The 23,507-nt window shown below is 34.6% G+C and overlaps 1 protein-coding gene across 13 annotated transcripts in view; it reads right to left on the bottom strand.

Moving 5' to 3' along the window:
- The window catches only part of ATP13A3 (ATPase 13A3), a 79,484-nt gene that overhangs the window by 42,734 nt on the left and 13,243 nt on the right, over nucleotides 1-23,507 (bottom strand). For 8 of the 13 annotated variants that reach the window (XR_014244975.1, XR_014244976.1, XM_082393113.1 and 5 more), the window contains 13 exons: nucleotides 19,688-19,750; nucleotides 13,424-13,522; nucleotides 12,812-12,985; nucleotides 11,985-12,167; nucleotides 11,483-11,553; nucleotides 9,678-9,758; nucleotides 8,452-8,521; nucleotides 6,328-6,462; nucleotides 5,777-5,849; nucleotides 3,325-3,456; nucleotides 1,478-1,657; nucleotides 1,175-1,332; nucleotides 245-433 (listed from right to left, as the gene is read on the bottom strand). Coding sequence is in view for 11 of the 13 variants with exons in the window: in XM_082393113.1 (XP_082249239.1) it covers nucleotides 245-433; nucleotides 1,175-1,332; nucleotides 1,478-1,657; nucleotides 3,325-3,456; nucleotides 5,777-5,849; nucleotides 6,328-6,462; nucleotides 8,452-8,521; nucleotides 9,678-9,758; nucleotides 11,483-11,553; nucleotides 11,985-12,167; nucleotides 12,812-12,985; nucleotides 13,424-13,474 (1,497 nt within the window). In the remaining 2 variants the exon portion in view is untranslated. Of the gene's footprint in view, nucleotides 1-244; nucleotides 434-1,174; nucleotides 1,333-1,477; nucleotides 1,658-3,324; nucleotides 3,457-5,776; nucleotides 5,850-6,327; nucleotides 6,463-8,451; nucleotides 8,522-9,677; nucleotides 9,759-11,482; nucleotides 11,554-11,984; nucleotides 12,168-12,811; nucleotides 12,986-13,423; nucleotides 13,523-19,596; nucleotides 19,655-19,687; nucleotides 19,751-20,823; nucleotides 20,999-23,507 lie in introns of those variants that run through there. The other 5 variants (XM_082393110.1, XM_082393114.1, XM_082393115.1 and 2 more) reach the window with 4 other exon arrangements.

Here is a 23,507-nt window from a genome sequence, read left to right as displayed (position 1 = left end):
AGGCCGCGATAGTGAGAGGCCCGCGCACCGCAATTAAGAGTGGCCCCCGCTCGCCACAACTAGAGAAAGCCCTCGCACAGAAATGAAGACCCAACACAGCTAACAATAAATAAATAAATTTAAAAAAAAACAAAAAAAAGTGTGCAAATTAGTTGATAAAGAATACAGAAACCATTAATCTAAATACTTTAGACTTACAAAGCTACAAAGTGACCTTTGAGAATGATTATGACATTGAACCAACCTTGTCAAAGCAAACAAGATTCAGTTGTCCACAGATGTTTATCCTTTGGGGACTGATACAGAAAATACCCACTTTTTTCAGTCTTCTTTGGGCATACACAACGCCAGCAGTCATTGCGGCAGGAAGTGCAGGCGGCACAGTAATTGTAATGATATCAAGAGACTCAATAATTATATCCCCAACTTCTACCTACAGTTAACATAAAAATAAATGTCAGACCCCCACTATTAAATATTTATTAACCCAATGGGGGGTATTTCTTTAGTGAAAGGTCTATAAACCATTTTTAATCTTATATATAATAAGTGTGTATGTATATTCATGTATTAACTATCTATAATTTTTTTCCCTTTAGAGATTCTGCAAAATGGAAAGCTCAATGAATTGTCAGTGGACTGTGGAATGAGAGCTATTTTTAAAGCTAATTCTTACTTTAATAGCCCCATATACTTCATACACTACATACTTCAAAGTCAACAAATATTATCAGATATTGACTCTTACTACTACGCTAGTCTCTACAGGGGATAGAAAAAAGAAATTTGACAAGGTCCCTTAGAAATACCTTCAATTCAGTAATCACAAATAATTTTAATGCTGTATATAACAGAGGTTAAAAAAAGAAAAAATAAAGCTTTTGGTGAGTATGGGATCACTCCTCCCTTTTTTAAAGTAACTAGACAGCAAATAAAAGATCATCTAAACCAGAGCTGATCAAAACTTTCTGCTTTCATGGTGATGTTCTAGATCTGTACCTTCTAACATAATAGCTACAAGTCTCATATGGCTTTTTTTTTTAAGTTAAATTAATTTAAATTAAATTAAAATTTTAATTTTTCAGTCTCACTCACTAGCTACATTTCAAATCTTCAAGAGCCACACGTAAATCAAACTAAGAATCAAACTCTATTAAGGGTCCCATGTACATACCTCATTTAAAATGCTATTGATAATAGTGTAGATAAACCCAATGCCAGCCACCGCCACAAGACACAGTAGAAATAAGTAGGCATCTCTGTAGAGTTTAAAATCAGTTGGTTTGGGATACAATATGGAGCGGACAAGCTGTCCTTTGGAAGTACTAAATCCTTTCAAAAAAATTAAAGAAGAAAATGATTATATAGTATTTTTATAAGAAAATGAGAATTCTCTCTCAAAACAGAATCTCTTTTTAAGCATTCGATAGGCTTCAAATATGCTAAACCATGCAAGACAAGATTAAATATTTTCTACCTGTTCTAACTACTATGGCTTTGACAAGTTCTCCAGTGTAGAAACGAGTTTGAATAACAGTTGTCCCACAAAACAAAGTGTGTCGTCTATGTGTTTCTGGACTATATAATTCATCTCCCATTCCTTTTATGTCCACTGAAGGATTTGGCAAATTAGTCTTTGTCACTGGAACACTTTCTCCTTTAAAAAAAAAAATCCGTAAGTTAAAGCATAGAAATCAGTATCAAACACACAAATCTTGAGTTGTTAAATATCCTAAATGTTATCATACTGTTGACAACAGTTATTAACAGTTCTCACATGTGAATAACATAGCTTAATCAATTAGCTTTTTGTCTATCAATTTCCTTACCCAGAAATATCAAATTTTGTCTTCCACAATAATTCCTGAAAGTGATCTGTGACTCAAAGGTAATCAGTTGGAAATAACTGTGCCAAGTTTCAAATAAGAAGACGAGGTTGCTACCATTGCCTCAGCACCTGTTCTGGTATCCCTGAGAACTAACCTGGGAAGCACTCTGCAACCCCAAGCACACACAACACGTGAAGATCCACTCCTAATCCCACCCCACTTCCCGAACACAAACACACACACACACACACACACACACACACACACACACACACACACACACGGGTAAGAAGAGAACAAGCATCCGAGCAAGGCAGAGGAGTACAGTAATTCTCTAACAATAAGAAAGAGCCAAATTCTTTTAACATTAAAATGTAGTGCTCTGTAGCATTCACACTTCTTGTGTCAAAGGCGACAGGTGTGTGGGGATATTTATGTGTATGAGTGTGTTTTAAGCCTCTTAACAGTTCAAAAATGTATTATATAGAAATCACTTTCTTGCCAGGTTGACTATGACAATTAAAAAATAGTCATGATAAGGGGCTTCCCTGGTGGCGCAGTGGTTGAGAGTCTGCCTGCCGATGCAGGGGACACGGGTTCGAGCCCTGGTCTGGGAGGATCCCACATGCCGCGGAGCAACTGGGCCCGTGAGCCACAACTGCTGCGCCTGCGCGTCTGGAGCCTGTGCTCCGCAACGAGAGAGGCCGCGACGGTGAGAGGCCCGCGCACCGCGATGAAGAGTGGCCCCCCCGCTTGCCTCAACTGGAGAAAGCCCTCGCGCAGAAACAAAGACCCAACACTGCCATAAATAAATAAATAAATAAATAAATAAATAAACAAATAAACAAACAAATAAACAAACAAACCCAAAGTTTAAAAAAAAAAATAGTCATGATAAAAAGATATATACACATAGCTGATTCACTTTGTTATGCAGCAATCAACACAACAACGTAACACAATTATACTCCAATAAAGATGTTAAAAAAATGTTCAAAGAAAAAAAAATTTTTTTATTAAATTAAATTAAATTAAAAAAAAAATAAAGATATAAAGCTCTACCTCCAGATTGTGAATTTCCAAAGGGAAGTTATTTTAAAGTCTATTTCTCCCCAATTTAATAAAAATATCAACTATTCTAGTCCCACTTTTTGCACATCAAAGTAAGAAGTAAATATGCTGTGGGCAAAGGATTTCTTTCCTCTTCCCTTACTATAAAGCATTTCCTCATGTCAAAAGAATGGACAGAAGCAGGACAAGAGATATCGTGAACAACAGCATTGTGCTTTAGTATCACAGCTGAGTATAATGCAGAATTTGGTTCCCTCATAATAAAAAAGAAAATCCTTTCGCAAATATCTATCACATTCATGACATTCATGAGTAAAGGATACAAACAGCACAGTTAATTGTGACATAGCTTAATCAACAACTACTTAATCCTAATATCATTATAAACAACTCATCTGGGTTTTACTCATTTAATTTAGTTTACCTGTTAACATGCTTTCATTTACAATACAAGTACCATTAATAAGTACTGCATCACAAGGCATGACTGTCCCATTTAATGGAATGACCATGACATCTCCTGGCACAAGATCTGTAGAAAAGATCTCTTCGATTTCTGAATTTAAAGAAAGAAAAGTCTGAAAAGAATATTCTTTACCTTGGAATAAAAATACAGCAAACAAAAGATCTATCCAAAGGTCACCTGATCTCAATAAGACATTAAAAATATAATGGAGTTAAATAGAAAAATCCCAATAGATGAAGAGTTTTGACAAATAAGATTATTATTCCTTAAGCTAACAAAGCATGGTGTCTAAATGTGTCAGCTAGTTTGTCCCTGGATAGGACGCCAACTGCACAGAGTTGATGCCAAGTCCCCTCTAAGCTAACAGGTAGGTGGGCTTCAACACTCATTACAACGGTGGATGCTCAATCTTAGCTATCAGCCCTCTGAGTAAATAGGTGATGAATCCACACAGGAGGCCCCCTGCAACAGGTAAATACACTCAGATTTCTGTAATCCCTTGGAAACAGATAAAAGCATTGAAATTTTAGCACTTTCTTTTTTAACAGCATTCTTTTTCTTGTTGCTACTATTTATAATCCATAATGTCTCATTGTTTTCTCAATATTCCTAAAATAGTCCCAAAATAGCTTAGATATTATTTCAAATCAATTTATAAAATAAATTAAACTTTGTCATACCTAGTTCATTATTTCCTTAGAAATTTATATATTATATTCAAGTTAGTTAAACATTTCTTTAATGATCTTCCCAAGTAAAAGGTGGCCTTATATTTGGGCATTCTCTCTCTCTTCCCCTACCCCTTGATTTTATTAAACTAGCTCAGAAGAGACACTAGTTTCTAAGCAAAGATGGGTGAGGAGAAAACTACTGTTTGTGATGTTAGCCTGCAGGACAAATACTCTTCCGTTTCTAAAGAAAGGTAGAAGTAGCTTACGAAGCTATGAGGAAACAACTTTTAAAGAATTCTAATGCTATTTTGCATGTAGTAAGTATAATAATCTTCATTTCTTAATAAAGTCCCTTATTTTAAAAGCGTGACTCAATGCCTTAATGCCACTTGAAATTCTAACCCTCTTAGGTATACCGAGAAACTAAATATCAGTGATCTGTTGGACTATACAAAGGGGATAAGGAAGCTAAACACTGAGCAGTGCATCTGTCCTAGCACCCCCAGGATCTTCAGCAGCGGCAGAGTGGGAAGAGGAGGAGCACCAATAAGCTACACATCTAAGACTGCAGCTCGGGGAGGCAGATACTATCAGCTAGTACTCTAGCAAGTGACCAGGAAGCGCAAGGAAGAAAGCAACCTGCCAGGCCAACTTGGGTTTACACCTGGATGTAGTATACTGAGACAAGAGAATGCAGACTGATTTGGTTTTCCTGATCAATCAAAGCAGCTACTGTCTCCAAGGCCCATAATGCTGTGCTGCCTCCCCTTTATCTCCTTTACCTCTTCAATATCTCACCAAACTAATGTATCCAAAACATCACCCTTCCCTACAATCCTGCTTCTCCTCCAGTGTTTCCTATTTAATTAAATGACACCAACATCCATGCCCCAGCCTGACACCACTGTATCACCTTGCATCCAATGAATCATCAAATCTTGTTCAATGCCCACATTTAAGTATCTTTCAAACCCATCTCACCACTCTCCATCTCCACAACCCTCACCTTGATTCATTTCATGCCTTCAGTATTAATCCCCTCTAAATAAGTTTGAACATGGCAGCCAGAATGATTTTTTCAAATAGGCAAATATGATCATATCACTCTCCTACTTAAAACCCTTCAATGGCTTTCCACTGCCTTTTGGGAGAGTCCAAATCCCTTAACAAGCCTTAAAAGGCTGTCCACTAACTAGTTGCTGCACTGAATTTCTTTCAGTTATTACAATGACCAAACTCTCTCTAATACCCAGGCCTCTGGGCACTTAGAACCCTCCTCTATCCCTCTCTCACTCCCACCTTACCACGTTCTCCTACTTTTTATCTGTCTAATTCAATCACTTAAGAATACTTTTTCAAAGAAGGCATCCCTGACACCTACAGTAAATGAGCTCTAATATCTAACCCTGACTTCTCCCTATCATAGCATTTATCACACTTTACTGTTTCTGTTTATCATGTCTTTCCAACTAGACTGACGTTCAATGATGGCAAGGACTATGTCCATCCACTGTATCCTAAGAGCCTAGTATAGTATCTGTCACATTATAGAAAAATACAATTTCACATAAATGAAAGAATTTGATACAGAAACATGAGTACAAATCCAAACACACATTTTTATTTCTTATGGAAATAAGTGTATATATAAAATATATTGGGCTTGCTTCACACATTAGTGCTTAGTGGAAATCTTTTTAAATTTACTTTTCCAAGAGTAAACTGAAGTACTTACTTACCTTCATTTACTCTGCAAACTGAAACTCTCACAGTACTGTGAGCTGCCACCATGTCATGCAACATAATATATTGCTGAATCGGGGAAAAAAATTTTAACTCGTTAATATAAACTAACTCTTCAAGCTATTAGAAAGCAAGGGTAATATAAAATAAGGTAAGCTAAAATAATAAATTCATATTACTCTGCCTTTGAAAAGGTCAAGACCAAAAGATTCAAAGATCATTCAATGTTTTAGCTCAAAACATTAGACAAAATAAGAAGCACTTTAATGAGACAGCCCTGAAAACAGCAGAATCAGCCCGCCAGTATTCCAGTCTTAGATAAGCAACTATAGATCCTACAGCCTCAAAGCAGTCAAGCGATACTTTGACTCTTAAAAAGCAGCTGCCTTCCCCCACCTCAAAAAAGAGGGAAAGGGAGTACATATTCACATAACTAAAAGAATAACTGTATGGAGTACTTACTTTATACCAAGTATCATTCTACACACCTTACGTGTTATTACAAAATACAAACACAGTTGTGAAACCCATAATAAATTGGACTTACCTTTCTAATGGCATATAGGGAGCTTATAATTGATACTACAGACATAATCACAATGGCTATAGCATAGTAATAGTATTCATCTGTGCTCCACAGTATAACACTGAACAGCTGGAAAATGTAAAATGGGTTGAGAACCTAAAAAACAAGATTTTTAAGTCAAATTGAATGAGATATTTATAACCATACAGATTTAAGAAATAACCAACAGGATACTTACAGGATAAGCTCTGTAGTATCCTAGGGTAACAAGTAACTACCCAAAGAGCAGGGCAAGATGTTACTTTTTTTTTTTTTACCATCAAACTACTAGAGTTTGACTAAATAAGCTTAATTTATTTGAATCCATTTAGATTCATACCAAACCCAAATACAGATTCAGCTAGAAACAGCTAACGTGTGTGAATTTAGCTGTTCTTCATTCTGCTTTAGCAATAAAATACATTTACTTTCAATAATTACTGTGCTGCTAAAGGATACAAAAACTTTTAACCAACTGGAACAAACGTTTACTTATGAACTCGAAGCACTAATTTACTTCTAAGTCAAAGGTTCACTGGAGTCCAAAGAGAAGACAAATATGAAATAAGTTACACTGTTTTGCTTTCTCTAAGGAAATAATTAAGTATTAAAACCTGAATAAAAAAAAAAGATAAGGAGTCCTGGCAATGGACTTTGTTTACCCAAATTTTATAGTATTTTACCAATTTCATTAATAACCCCCCAGTGTTTTAAAATTGATGCTTCTGTACTTTTTAAAGCACTTTCACATATATAGTCCCATTTTACTTCAAAATCAAATGAGATGGGCTTCCCTGGTGGCCCAGTGGCTAAGAATCCGCCGGCCAATGCATGGGGACACGGGTTCGAGCCCTGGTCCGGGAAGACCCTACATGCCCCGGAGCAACTAAGCCCGTGCGCCACAACTACTCAGCCTGCACTCTAGAGCCTGCGAGCCACAACTACTGAAGCCCGCGTGCCTAGAGCCCGTGCTCCGCAACAAGAGAATCCACTGCAATGAGAAACCCACACACCGCAATGAAGGGCAGCCCCCGCTCACTGCAACTAAAGAAAGCCCGCGCAGCAACGAAGACCCAAAGCAGCCATAAATAAATAAATTAAATAAATAAATAAATAAAAGTTCCCTTTAAAAAAAAAAAATCAAATGAGATCATTAAAGGACTTCCTACAATTTTACCAATAAAGGAGCAGCAGGGAGCAAGGTCTTCTAATGACCAAAGCTAGTTACTGATGAAGTCTCATTATAAACCAGTGTTTCTAATTCCTAATCATTACACTTTGCTATGCTCTAAAGCAGCATTATATGGCCACTCTCAGGAACTGACGGAAAACAATGTGTACCTTCTACTAAAAGTATTCACCCAATACAGCTAATTCTATACTTTAGCCCCAAACCAGAAAGAAGACTGGAGAGCCTAACTCTCCTAGGCAAAACCACTTACTCCTTCCTTTACATGCCTGCAATCCCTCATTCCCACCGCTTCTACGGCTCTTACAACTGAAGGGTCACCACAGTAACTACTGACATGTATTCCTCCTGGGCTAAAGTGCAAGCTCCTCATTGTTACTCATCATGTCATGTTTTTAATTCCAAACTTCTGGCACAATGCCTAGTTCCTAAGACTGTACCACATGAAGAAAACATGATTGTTTTTAAAATTAGGGGGAGGGACTTCCCTGGTCGTCCAGCGGTTAAGACTCCATGCTTCCACTGCAGAGGACACAGGTTCGATCCCTGGTCAGGGAACTAAGATCCCACATGCCACGCAGTGCAGCCAAAAAAATTAGCAGGAAAAAAGAAAAGACAGGTGTATACATCTGTAAAATAGGGCAAGGTTTAGATGTGCAACTTCCTGAGAGTAAAAAAAAAAAAAAAAAAATCTACAGACAAGAAAAGAAAAAACTTAGACAAAATAAAAAAGTAATCACGCTCCCAAATTACTGATCTATCAGAGGAATATCTTTCTGCCCTTCCAAGTAAAAAAATAAGCAAAGAGAAGTTAGGAAACAAAAAACCAAGGATATCTTCTTATTACTTAAATCCTGGCTCTTTTCAATTGACAAACCTATTGATCACAAATGTTGAGACAAGTACAATTGTCTTACCTCCTTAATTAGAAGCTTAAAAACTGAAGGCACTTTCACAGCAATTTCATTTACTCCATAAAGCAATTTTCTATAAGAGGAAAATACAATAATAATAATATTACATTATATTATATCATAATAGTACAATTTAGGGAAGGCATTGCATCAGATAAGGCTCAAACCACCGACTGCTCCTTAAATCCAGAACTTAAACATTCATGTTTCTAAACAGTTGTCTTCTACAATTTAAATTCTCTATCTACAGTATTTAAATCAATGTAGTCCATACTGGATAACTATACTATTATCACTTTATCTTTTTGTGTGACAAGTACCTTTCCCACTAGTCTATAATAACCATATCAGCAAAAGACTTTCTTTTCCATCCATGAACACAATACATCTCAACAATTTTGAATTGCAATCAATTTTTGCAAGAGACTACATAAGTAAATTTGAGGGGTCCTGTACTATTTTTCTAATAAGAATACTGTACTAAAAAATGTTTATTTCAAAACATTATACATTTGGCTTTTTTTAATGTTTAAGTTGCTTAAAATCTTCCACTTAAATTCCTTATAATAGTACTTTCTATATGATACATTAATTCTTGCCTTTTATGAAGTAGAAGCCTGAATGAATGAATTTATATTCCAACCCTTTGAAAGAACATGCTATAGGAGTACAAGAAAATTTCTAATGTAGTTTGAAAAAGGCATTTATCTCTATGATATGTAATACTGGTATACTTTTATACTTTAGCAAAGAATAACACTATAAAAAGGATTATGTCTCCCAATTTACAAATTTTCATTGTGGTAAATTTGAGCTCATGCTTACAATTCCCAACATTTCAGTAAATCTAAGATTTGAACTGTAAGACATTCCATGATTTTATGTACTATCAAGAAAGATAAAAATGCTGTCAAGTAAAGGATGACACTCCACCCACTGTATGACACACCCTCCTCACAGAGATGCTAAAATGCAGGGAAGTGTGCACCTTAGAACTGACGAAATACAGTATATTATCAGGGATATTCACTTCAAAATCAGCTTCAACATTTTTATAATTCTTAAACTGAGAGACAATGTTACCCAAATAAAATATCAATAAGTTGTCAACTACTATAATACTTAAATACCTGTTAATATTACAACTATATGGTAAAAGGGTAGACTATATACACTACTTTATTTAGGAATTTTGACAATAGATCTAACTTTAGTTGGATAAAAATTACCTGTAGGCATGCATCCCCTTTGTCAGTCCTGCACTATGCTTTTCATAAATTGACGTACAAGAAACACCTTCATCCAGTCCCCTAAATAAATCCAAAGTTTTTACTTTAAACAAAGTTTAAAATATCCAAATGTCTCAATGCCTCATTTTTCTATATTCCTGGTTTTAAAGTGTGACTTCCTTACAAATAGAAACCCCTAACAAAAACTGAGATATGGATGAGAATTTTTAAATCTCCAATTCCTAAGATAAAACAATAATGAAAGGTGTAAGTCTCAAATGTGGCAACTTTCTAAATAATCCAACGTATCACATAATAAGATGGCTCTCAATACTCAAGCTTATGTAACAATATTATTATCCTTTAAGTCTGTGCCAAAGTTGTAAGAGCTAATAATTAATAAAATTAAATTATGACTAACTCAAGAATTCCAAACTAAAGATGAAAAAGTTTTTACTTTTTATCTAGTTTCCCCTCTTCAATTTTTAAGCTTCACTCTAAGAAGTCCTGCTCATTTTTCTTTCTACAAAAGCATCAATCTAAATCTTTCCCTCATCTAACACATACTGAGAAGAGAAGTGCTGAATCTGTATGAGTCACAGGCAATGTCTAAAATCTGTAACAATTAAAACTGGGATTCAACTAGCATATCTACTTTCCACCACAAATGTCTTAATTATGCTTATTTCAACTGAGATGCTATTCAGAAAAACTCTAAAGAGAATCTAACACATCATTTAACTCCAATCCTTTTCTACTTTTTTCGGATAGAAAAACCAAGCTCTATGATTAGCTGCTATCACTGGGATAAGTTTAAATTCTACAAGTTGGTATGGTTGGCAAAGGCTACACAGCAAATATGTTTGACTCTTTTTTCCCACTGAGGTTGATTACTTCTCCAAAGGTAGCAGGGATCAGCTCCAAGTCAAAATTTTTAAAAAAAACAAAATGACAGTTTATAGGCAGTGTTCTATAAAGAAAGCAACGGTTCTTAACTAGGAATGGTCTTCAGAAGTAGGCATGTGGAATTGCCCTGCTCCATTCCAGAATATACCAATTCTTTAGTGTCTGAGGAACAAAATCCAGGCATGAACATTTTAAATGTTCACAAGGTGATTCTTTTTTTATTGCTAATATTAAGAATTCCTTTGCCACTCTCAAGCAACGATACTTAACGAGTGTTTATAATAATCACTTTAACAGCAATAAAAATAGAATCCTAGTTAATTTAGTACTTATATAATTTGAAGCCTCCACAAAAAATAAATTTTAAAGGATTATTCCAATCTGTCCTACCCAAGGCTTAACTTGTTTGATGATGTCCCATCTTTATCCACATATTAAAGTGAAATTTATCTTTGTCTATCACTCTATCCCTCAAGTACGAGTGGATGGAACTGTCAGGAAATTGAGAGGTGATAATTCAGATACTCTGACAGGCTAAAAGGTACACTCAAAATTCACTTTGAGGTGAACCCTCAAAAAGAAAAAGAACTGACAGACTAAACGGTATACTCAAAATTCACTTTGAGATGAATCCTCAAAACGAAAAGGACTCAGACTGGATTTTGGGAGCATACTGCTTCTAACTTTTATGTAAATTTTGCCAAGGTACAAGTTGCAGATAGGATTTATTCTAAAATGGTTATTAAGTATTCAAATAACACCAAGGAGTTATTAATGAACAAGTGAATGAAAGTTATGTAACAAAAACCTCTTCAATTTTATGTAACACTAAAATGAATTCTTTTCTAGCTAAAACAGTATCAAGATACTCATAATCCAAACAAAAGAAAAGTACGTACTTTAAGAAAACAAAATTGTGAAGGGTATCATTCCAGAAGTATTTTACACTATGGTGGGTGAAACAACGAATCTGTAGAACATACATAAAGGTTACACCAAAGAGCATTATTATCACTTGTTAATTAAGTTTACTAACACAAATTTAGCATATAGTATAATAACTATTAAAATTAAAGCAATCACATGTGACATGTAATCTATTTCTTCTAGTAAATAACTAAACTGTGTTATATACAATGATAAATAGGCATTTTATATGCATATAATTTTATCTCAAACAAAAAAAACTGCAAGTACAAAATTATAGACTATCCGTAATAGTACAAAGTGTAACAATTCTGGTTCTTAAAGGAACTTTGAGACTAAGATCACAATATATATCCGTAATAGTATAAAATGTAACAATTCTATCCATAATAGTATAAAATGTAACAATGTGTAATAGTAGAAAATGTAACAATACTGGTTCTTAAAGGAACTTTGAGACTAAGATCACAATACCTGTTGTGATTGAGGCTGTGAATATTTATTCATCTCAAGCCTATTCTCTTCAGCCAGATTTTCAGTTAAGTGAACTGCATGGCCATTCGAAACCTTATTAGCCATAGATTTTGGGCTTGAAAATGGGGGAGTTTCCAGAGAAAGAAAGCGAATTTTTGCACAAAACCACATTCTGAATTCATCCTTAGAAGACAAAGGAATAAGGATAAAGTGTCAATTATGCATATTACATAACCATATATATTTGGTTTCCATTCTTTACACGATATATTATTTACTTATCTCTAATTGAGAAAGTGTCACTTTCTACTCATTAAATGTTAAACCATTTCACAAAGATGCATAAATTCAAACATGAAGTGCTTTCAACTGCTCACCATTTTATGTCATACTTCACTGAGAGGATCTCATAAAAGATCATAATTTCCTAATTTATCCAACTATATACTGAGACTAGATACTAAAGCTTCTTATAAAATGCTTCCAATTAGGATTTTAAAACAAATCCTAGGGTGCAACAGCATCGCAGAGTAGAAGAGATCTGGGATACAGTCCTGTCAAGTGACCTCGATACACCAACCATTGATCCAATCTCTCAGTGCCTCAAGAACTATAAAAAAGGATAGATGTGATCATTTTTAAGATTCCTTTAAAGTCTAATCACTGGGATAATAGTCACTTCAAACACAGATGCTTTAGAAATACTAGGATTAGTATTCCTCATTGTATCCTAGCAGTGATGTTCTCTTCGTATTTTATTTTGAATACACACAAAGACATTATTTTACTCCTCAAATAATCAGCTATAAGTAAACACGTGGACTTACAGTAGTCCTCAGCAGCACCACTTCACAGTCCTTAACTGCAGCTCTAATACAGGTTGCCTTTACCCGCCACTCGGGCATCCAATAGAGGAGCAGGAGAAGAAAGCCGCCAGTACACACCACTCCGAGAGAAACTATGGCAAGCTTCCAGCGACACAAATTATAGCCATAAATCTCCTGCATGGACACAGTGATTACACATCAAGTGACATGAGAGGTAAATTTCAAAGTGACAACCCTATCTTTCCCCCCACATACCACCAACAAAGACTTGAGTTTTATTAAGCTGACTTTAAACATTTTTTATAAATGGAAAATTAGAAATTTTGTATTTGGGATAGATTTAAGCATTAGCTAATGTAACTTCTTAAATTATCAAATGAAAAAACATATCTCTTTCCTTTAAGTTTTAACAGTTCACAAGTGAAACAGGAACTATACTGGAACCAGAGGTGTTACATAATCCCAACTCAAAAACACAGAAGGAAGACAGCACACTGATTTAGCTGTTGTTTTACTGTATTTTAGTTTAGCATTTTTTTTTAATATCCTTTTCTACTTCCCTAGAAATATCAATTCTTCACACTTTATAAGTGTATTATAAAAGCTGGTTACCATTTCATCTTCTTGTCCCTGGTTGATAGTCTTTCTTTCTTCTTTGTCCATATCTACAGCGTTTGGAAAGGTCTTGTGCTTCAGAACAATTGAAGATAACTGAGGGAAAGAGGAACAAATATTAGAACATTATTTTGTATCTTGGTAGACTATATCTGATAGTAACTTCATACTACCAGATTTCTTGTTTTGATACAAGTTTAACTGATATTTAAGTAGTCACTAAAGTGCTGATTCTCATGACATTTTCAATGGTGTGCCAGTTCTTGAAACTGCCTGGCTTACTACTATCACAAAACTTCATTAATTAATTTATACTAGCACTAGCCTTGCTACAAAGTCATTTAAATTCTGAGAGAAACTATTAGTGCAGACTCTTCCTTTTTCATTCCCCAGACTCATCTACTGAGCACCTATCACATGTATGGCAATTGCTGGGTTAATCTCTAAGGCAGGTGTACCTCTATTGGAGACCACTCAACTAACTATCTCATTCTGATTCCAAGTCCACTGAGCAATCTTATTGTCCCTGACTACCCATAATGCTTGTGTAGGAAAAAATTCATTGAGCCCACTGACAAAAATTTTTTTCCTGTATTAAAAAACAGATTAACTTCAAATATTAGACATTCAGCCACACATTAAAGAGAGTTGCAAAATGTAAAACAATGTCAGTTTTCTCGTTTTTTTTTTTTTGCTTCTGGAAACTATATATATTTTTGGAAAATATGTTACTTAACATGTAGTATCTATTACTGTTCTATTAAATTAATATTCTTAAAGATCTATAAAAACTAATGTGGCGATAACAGGTATAACACACATACACAAAAGCTCCTTAGGGTTCACAATAGTTTTCAAGAATGTAAAAGGGTCTGAGCCCTGAGTCCAAAGAGTTTGAGAGCCACTGCTTTAGACTAGGCTGAACTCTGCAGAACACAGTGGGAATATTACCTCCCTCATTCCAGATGCCATACCTCCACTCATCTATATGGTGTATAGCACAAGCCTGACACATGGTAGGCACTCAAAAAATACTTGCTGAATGAATGACCTGATAAAGAATTTGTGCTAAGACAGCAATAGCCACATGTAATGTTTACATGATATGAATTAATAGCAAAGTAAAACCAACTGCAGGATTTCAAGTTAATCCCCCCCCCATAAGACTACTGAAATTTCCTGATTTATGTCATCAACAAAATGACCAATAAAAAATATTGATGCCTCCTGAATGGGCACTCAAAGTTTCTCTACCTTCTGGTAGCTCTGAAGACGGCGTTAGGGCTAGGTAGAGTCAGGGCTTTCCACAGAAATAAAATGCAAGAGTTTGATTACAAACAAACACACACACACAATATATTGGACTCAGTGCCATCTTGGAAAAGAAGCCTCAGAGGTATCTTGTTTCTCAGAGGAAAACAAGACACATTATCATACAAAACCTTTTAGGCAATTTAGTAACAATTTCTTCTCAGTCTAGGGTACTGTTACAGCCCTGAAAAGTATAGTACTAGAGTCATCCCACCATTGTAAGACTGTTTCATCAAACCAATACAACTTGAGGCAGCAGTTATTCTCAAGGGCTATACACCTGCTGCTATAGACTTTGGGGAGAATTAGCAAGTCCAACCTCTTTCCCTGTAGAAAAGATCAGCTGTTGTTGCCTGAACCTGTAAGGTTTATTCCAATCCTGCAAGGTTTCAAATGTGTACATGCCTACCTTCAAAGGGTAATAAGGCAAAGGAACTCTGCCCTGACACTGTCCCCACTAAAGAATCCAGTCTGCGGTTCTTAACCTTTAATCCGTGGTTCTTCCGTAAGTTCTGGACTGTGTCTCAGGATCATCACTCAGGATTCACCAGAGTCATTTTTAACAACCAAAACATATAATTCTGATCCCCATTTCCCACCACCACCTAAAATATGTTTCTCGAGGGGAGGAACCTCTTCAAATTCTTAAATGGAGAGACTTCTGCTTCCAACCAAGACTAGCCCTCCTAACTAAAACAACAAAATGAATAAAATATATAAAACTATATAGTCTTCAAGGAACTGGACGTCAATGAAAGAAACTGATACAAAAATGGGTGAGCTCTACGATTGTCCCAGTTTACAAACTGAATAATTTACAGGATGCAAAAAAAAAAAAAAAGTGTAGGACAGGAAACCCAGGGGGAACCCAGCAATCTTCCTGAGTTGAAGAGATGAAGCTGAGAGTCTGGGGAGGCACCAAAGTGACTGGGTTTGCAGGGCAGATTACCAGAGAAGAGATATGTACAGAGAAGGAACACTGAAAATCTGCAAAGTGGTCCCTTCTCGAGTCTTCAGCTGAATACTGATCAGCACTTGTGTGTGAGGAAACTACCAAGACCAGGGGAAAATCCACCCAAAAGGTTTAAGGGGAAAAGTGCATCAGGGCTCACACAGGGCTGGGAAGAGTACCTGTTGCCACCAATCACAGTGTAAAACTTCATTAGCTGCATGAAATCAGGAGGAGTACTCAGAGGGTTTTGCTTCAGTAGTGGGTTCAAATTAACCCGAAACTAAAAGCTACTCTGATCCTGCCTAACAAAACTTTTAAGATTTGAAAGAATAAAATTGTTTCCAAGTAACTTAACTGCTTCACAGAACACAGTCCAAGGAAATTTATAGGAATACAAAATATCCAGTTACAATGTCTGATATCCAATTAAAACTTAACAGGCTTGCAAAGAAGCAAGAAAATACGACCCACAATGAGAAAAATCAATGGACAGAAGAGGACCTAGAACTGACAGAGATAATAGAACTGGCAAACAAGGACATTAAAATAACTGCTGCAACTATATTTCATATGTTCAAAAAGCAAGAGGAAAGATTGATCATGTGAAGCAGAGACATGAAAAATATAAAAAAGAACCAAATCGAACATAAAATAAAAAGTACAATGTCTAACTATATATGATGCAAACTATCATATATAGAATGGATAAACAAGGTCCATGAAAAATACACTAGATGGGATTAACAGCAGATTCAATATTACACACAAAAAAATCAATGAACTTGAAGATATAGTAATAGAAATATACAAAATAAAAAATGGAGAGAAAAAGACTAGAGGGGAAAAAAAGCTAGCATAACAGCATCAGTAAGCTGTGTGACAATCTCAAGCACCCTGATATACATGTAAGGCAGGAGGGAACAAAAAATATGTAATGCTATACTGGCCCCAAAATTTCCAGATTAGATGAAAAACTATAAGCCCACGGATCCAAGAAGTCCAACTAACACTAACCAAAGAACATAAGAAATTAAACAAAGGCATACCACCATCAAAACCCATGATGAAAAGTGGGTTTTATATATATATATATATATATATATATATATATATATATATACACACACACACACACACACACACACATATATACATGTATATATGTGTATATGTATATATATGTGTGTGTATATATATACATATATATATATCTTGAAAGGAGCCAGAGAAAAAAGACATGTCACATACAAGGGAAAATAAATAAAAATGACATTAAATTTCTTGCTAAAAACAATGCAGGTGAAAAGACAGCAGGGCAACATCTCTGAAGTACTGAGAAAAAGAAACTATTCCGAGAATTCTATACCCAGCAAAAATATCTTCCCAAATCAAAGGTGAAATAAAAGTCTTTTTCAGACCCAAAAGCTGGGAAAAATTCACCAGCAGAGAACCTACACTATTTAAAAAAAAAAAAAACTGTTAAGGGAATTCCTCAGATGGGGGAAAAAAACATAACCAGTGGTAATAAGGATCTCCACACAGGACTGATGAGCACCAGAAATGGTAACTAAGTGGGTAACTATACATAGCAACAGCACAAAGAACATGGAGAAATGAAAGTACACTCTTATAATGCTCTTAAGAAAGTAGAAAAAGAACAGCAAGTTATACCCAGTGTAGGCACTTAAGGGAAAGACTAAAATTCAGAGAAGAAATAAATGAAATTTTAAAAAACAGAAAAATGATGGAAAAAATCAATGAAACCAAAATCTGGTTCTTTGACATTAATAAAATTGATCATTTCTAGTTAAACTCAAAGGGCGGGGGCACAAATTATCAATATCAGGAATAGAACAGGAGACATCACTACAGATTATGCAGATATCAGAAGAATAATCAAGGAACCAACAAACAACTTTACACAAACAAACCAACTTTTCTGCAGGTCTGAACTTACTTCCCAATAAAAAAACTTAAAACTTAAAAAAAAAAAAAAGAAGAACCTAGTGGCAAGATGGGAATAAAGACACAGACATACTAAAGAATGGACTTGAGGATATGGGGAGGGGGAGGGGTGAGATGTGACAGGGTGAGAGAGTGTCATGGACATATATACAATACCAAATGTAAAATAGATAGCTAGTGGGAAGCAGCCACATAGCACAGGGAGATCAGCTCGGTGCTTTGTGACCGCCTGGCGGGGTGGGATGAGGAGGGTGGGAGGGAGGGAGATGCGGGAGGGAGGGAGATGCGGGAGGGAGGAGATATGGGAACGTGTAAAAAAAAATTAAAAAAAAAAAACAAAAAACAAACAAACAAAAAATCTTTATCAATCAGGGGATGGCTGTGAGTTGATAACTGCTAAAGCTGACTTAAAAGCTGAGTGATGAAAAAAAATTAAAATTAAAAAAGGAAAAAAAAAAGCTGAGTGATGGTCCATGAGAGTTCATTATACTCATCTTTCTACTCTTTAATATGTATAAATTGTCCATAATGGAAAAGTTTTCTTAAATAAATAAAAGCCATCCATTTGCTAAAATATGGCACAAATGAACTTATCTATGAAACAGATTCAGAGACACAGTGAATGGACTTGTGGTTGCCAAGGGGGAGGGGGTGTGCAGGAGGGATGGATTGGGAGTTTGGGATTAGCAGATGCAAACTATCATATATAGAATGGATAAACAAGGTCCTACTGTATAGCACAGGGAACTATATTCAATATCCTGTGATAAACCATAATGGAAAAAATATAAAAAGGAATGTGTGTATATATATATATATATATACACATACATACATACACAATTGAATCACTTTGTTATACAGCAGAAATTAACCCAACACTGTAAATCAACTATACTTGAATTAAAAAAAAAATTCACCCATCTGAAGGGAAAATAAAAGAAAATTTTCAGAGAAGAGTCATTCCTGGCACCAAGGGATATGAATCTTGAGGACTCTGCCTCTGAGTCCCAAATCTACTGACTCAACCTATTATGTTCAGGTATTATCCATAAACTCTTACCCCTGGGTTTTGAATCTAACTCTTCTTCACTCTTGTCTTTCATCCATTGTCTAGAAATATAGATGTACTTCCCCACTTCTGTAAATTCTAAGTGTTCAATGTAGAATATATTTGCAGATAAATAAGCATGCTTTTTATAATTTTAGAAAAAGAACTACCATTAAAATTCAATGTTTTCCTTAATTCCATATGCTCATAACTATTTAAAATCTTTTCCCAAATATCTCTTGACAGAGTTCAAATTAGTCCAAGATAACTATATTTTCATCTCATCTTCTACAGGTAAAAACTGACCACAGCAAAAAAAATACTCAAATTATTTTTAAATGAGCCATTACACATGGTGCACTGCCTACAACAATCTATGTTCATACTTTTCTAAATACAATTCTTGACCGTATTATCTCATTACTCTTTTTATAAGTGTTATTTCTCTGAAATTTAACTTACTTTTTAAGGCAAAGTTCTTAAGTCTTACCAAATTTTACCAAAGATGAAATATTAAAAATAATTTAAGTAATTCAAATTAAAAGTTGCTCTAAAAGTCACCAGTTATTATTCTCTATAAACATATTATACTTCATAGGAAATTACTAAGAATTTACTCTTCACATAAACTTTTAGTAAAACCCAGTGAGACAACTGCAACAGCTTACATTTAAAACATACACATACCATAAATGTATAAATTTTAAAAACATGTACATATATAGAAAGCCCTTAACATTTTTATGACATCATGAAGATAAAAATCTATATAACATATTTCAAAATATATTACTTACCAAGATGAAAATACATATTAAATACTATTCTACCATTTACCCAATTAGATATTTAAAACATTAATATCAAACTTCTAAAATCCATTTAACTTACAGAAGTACAACTTCCGGTGGTTTGCTTGAGTGCATGTGCTTTTTAATCAAGTCAATTTCTAGATCATAAAAAACAAAGAAATTTTTCTTACCAATAGCACTGTATCATCATTCCTTCCAACTGTTGATATTAGCAGAGCTTTCAAAAGCCGGCTCTTAATAACAAAAATAAAATGAAACTAAGCATAAAAATCCATTCAAATGACACCTTTCTGCCACATACTTGTTTGGGTTCTTTTTGAACTGTTTTCAAAATGACTAAGACATTAAAATTTAGGATTTTTTAATGCTCCAATTTTAAATGGGTTTTCAGAAGATATACCTTCTGCCATCTGACTGCCACTGCAGAGCTCCTATTACTTGAATAAATCATATCTAGCTAGCATACTGAAGTCCCAATTCCACGGTGCATGACTGAGCCTTGATGTTATCTAAATAGCAAGCAGCTTATAGGCTATTGTGCTTAACCAAACCCTTCCTTGCATTTACAATGAACCTGATTTTTTTGTGTGAGTAAAAACAGCAGCACAGGACAAAGTGAAGCTATCAGGAATAAATCACACAAAATCTAATGCTAATTTTTGTGAAAGTTAACTCATTTTTTCACATTATGTAATTACTAAGAACCATTTAAGGTATAGTCTTAAATCTAGGGTTAAGAGTCAGATCTCATTTCCTAAAACAAGATGAGCTGGCCTTAACAAGCATAGAATCCCCACACCTAAGGCATCTTTGCTTCAAACCTGAGTTTCGCATTAGCTGTAACAATATTATAATATTATATGTGGAGGGTTTTCTTTGAGGATACTCAATGTATGTGCTTAGATTTCCAAAGTAGGTAATTTTATGAGGTGAATTAGGGAATGATCTGCCAGTCAAGTAAAACCTCAAGCAAAGTAAATTCTGAATAAATATTTTTAATTTAATCTTTTACTTCTGTTGGTATTTGCCAACTTCAGGGAGATTGAAGTTAAAAAACTAAAATTAAAAATGTACTATTCAATATTTGCAAAACTAAATAAGTATTAAAAATTCTCAAATGATATTTTTTATAAGTTTGGAACATGTACTTCTTAAGTTTTAAAAATTAAAACTGCACTAAAACTTTTGGGCCACCTTGTATTGTTGAAAAACAAAATGAATCATCCCACTTTATTTTGCAGTTCTAGGTTTTTTCCTGAGAATTAAACATACCTATACATGTTAAATAAAGATTTGATAAACACACCTTTCAGGACCACAAAGCAAAGGGTGTTTTAAAGATTCTGAAGTATAAACAGCAATGCCAGCATTCTGTATTATTTCATCAATATTTCAATCAATATTATTTCATTGTCAAATTTGTAGCATCCACAGCAATTAAGATGACCTTCTGCAATTCAAAAGCAGTTCTACCTTTACAACTGAAATAAAATGCGCCCTATTAATATAAAATCCTAACTCTACTCACTGTCCAACCTTAATTTTAATATCTATACAAATACTTGTGTAAAAAGAATGAAAAACTCTCAATCTCCCAACAACAGTAACCGAATTGTGACAACTTTATGAGGGCAAAACTTAACACTTCAAGTCAGCTCCTAACAATAAGAATGACATAATATAATTTAATGAATACATGGAAATTTTACGAGGATACCAGCTAAATCTTAACAAAGCTCTACTCAATACCCATTTTATCACTTCCCATCTTGAACTTTCTCTTATAATACATGCTTTTGTTTCTGTGTTTAGGCTTAAGGAAGACCATTGTATCCAATATACACCAAACTAAAACTGTATTTACATTTGTAAAATGCAGTCTTTGTATAATTATTTTTTTTGTAAGTTACAAAACAATGTGATAGCTGTAACAAAATAAGTTATAATTAGGAAAGATAATGCAATTTTCTGTCTTAGGGTCAATTCAAGAACATTAAGAGTCATAACCTAACCTGCACTATAACATACGTGCATACATTTTTATCACTTTTATTATATACGCTATTTAAACAAAGAAACCAACCCATTTATTCAGAGAAACCCCATGTGGTAAGACTATCATTACACAAAATAATGGCTTTGAGTATTACAGTCAATTGTATAGTATTTAATCAGTAAAAACTGGGAGAAGGCACATTTGGACTCACAAATGGTATCTATGCTTTATTCTCATTATAAAAAAAGGAAATGAGTAAAACATATAATTTATATACAGCATAATTAAGTTTGCATAATTAATTAAGTTTGTCTACTTAATATGAATGAGAGATTTTTTTCATTTATTCAAGTTACTTTGATCTTAAAACTTTTATACTTCCCCTAAACCTTCCTCATGTATGTGACTTTCTAAAACTCCATACTCAAGGACTGAGAGTTATGAAAGTATTATAATTGCTAGATTGATTTCAAAATCTTACCATCTATTATGAAAAATGCTACAGCAGACAACTGAAAGTAGTAGAAAGGCTCACTGTGATAAGACCAGTCCTAAAGAGTGAATATTCAAAACTGGCAGAACCAAAAAGGCCTCAAAAGAAAACTGGCACCCACCCCTAAGACAACCAAAGGCTGAATATATCTGTAAATTGGTGACATAACTATCAGGGGTAACAGTGTGTCAGGATGGGAATGAGGGAGACTTTCGTGTTCTTTGAATGCTTTCAGCATCTATGTGCAATAATATTTTTAAATAGTTAAAGAAAGAAAGGAAGGAAAGAAGACTGAGCGTATGTACAGGATTCTAATTCTACCACACATGGCCAACTGTGGGCCTGAACTTGTAGGAATCTCCAGATGGTCTCTATCAGACCATTCCACTCTCTTTGCCTGGATCACACTCTTATTGTTATTTTACCCCAGACAACGTAAAGTAGCCATTTTGAAGGCTCCTTTAACAAGCATATTTCAAGAAAGCTACAGTTAGCTGTTTTTTTTTTTGTCTCCTCCATATTTTGGCTCCACTGAGGAAAAGTACTAGCCAGTGATACACAGCATAAGCAACAGCAAATTCTAAATTATTTTATCAAACTAATTCATCTATAAGTATTAAGTGAGCATATATGCCATGTTCACTACTATATTAGGAACAGTAGGAGATATACAACTTTATCCCAAAATACAAAAAACAAAAACAAAAACAAATGAAAAGAGTACACAACTCAAGAATCAGCTTCAACTTGTTCTTAAATGTCAATTAATTCAACATGAACTGTTTTGCAAGTTCCTTCACCCATCTTGGTTTCAACTTCTCCACTAAAATGAGACGGTTGTAATATTGGGTTGGCCAAGAAGTTTGTTCGGGTTTTTCTGTAACATTTTACGGCAAACCCGAACGAACTTTTTGGCCAACCCAATAACTCATGATTTATTCCAACCATGAAAGTTTCTGAGCTACACAAGTATCGCCTGTGTATATAGCCTTCTCTTGCACTCTTTCACCACTAGGTGACGTTCCAACATTGGTAAGAAAAGAGGCTGACAGTTTTCACAAACCTTAGCAAGGCAATCACTGATCAAGAATGATTAAAGGTAAGAAATTTTATATAGTTTTTTTTTAGTACCAATGGAAATACTAATAAGAGAAAGTAGGAGTTGCCTATAATAGAACTTCTGTTTCATGTGTCTCAATAGAAAAATAAGACATGGCAATAAACATAAAACATATGATAATGGGAGGGAAAGGCAGGCAGGTATATTATTCCCTTTGTAAAGATTACTGACAAATTCACAATCATCTGAAACTAGAATTTAGGAATCTTACAATGCTGTAGAACCAGGGAGGGGGAAAACAGTAACAATCAAAGAGCACATGATCCTATTAAAAAACAAGGTGAGGTAAAGTATGAAATTACGTGATAAAACATTATTTGCCTATTAAATTGGCACACACACACAAAAAGAGCACCTTTATACACTGCATCTGTACTAGCT

The sequence above is a fragment of the Balaenoptera borealis genome (genome assembly GCF_965194805.1).
Source record: "Balaenoptera borealis genome assembly, chromosome: 5".
Taxonomy (NCBI): Eukaryota; Metazoa; Chordata; class Mammalia; order Artiodactyla; family Balaenopteridae; genus Balaenoptera; species Balaenoptera borealis.
This window is presented reverse-complemented; position numbering and strand designations above follow the sequence as displayed.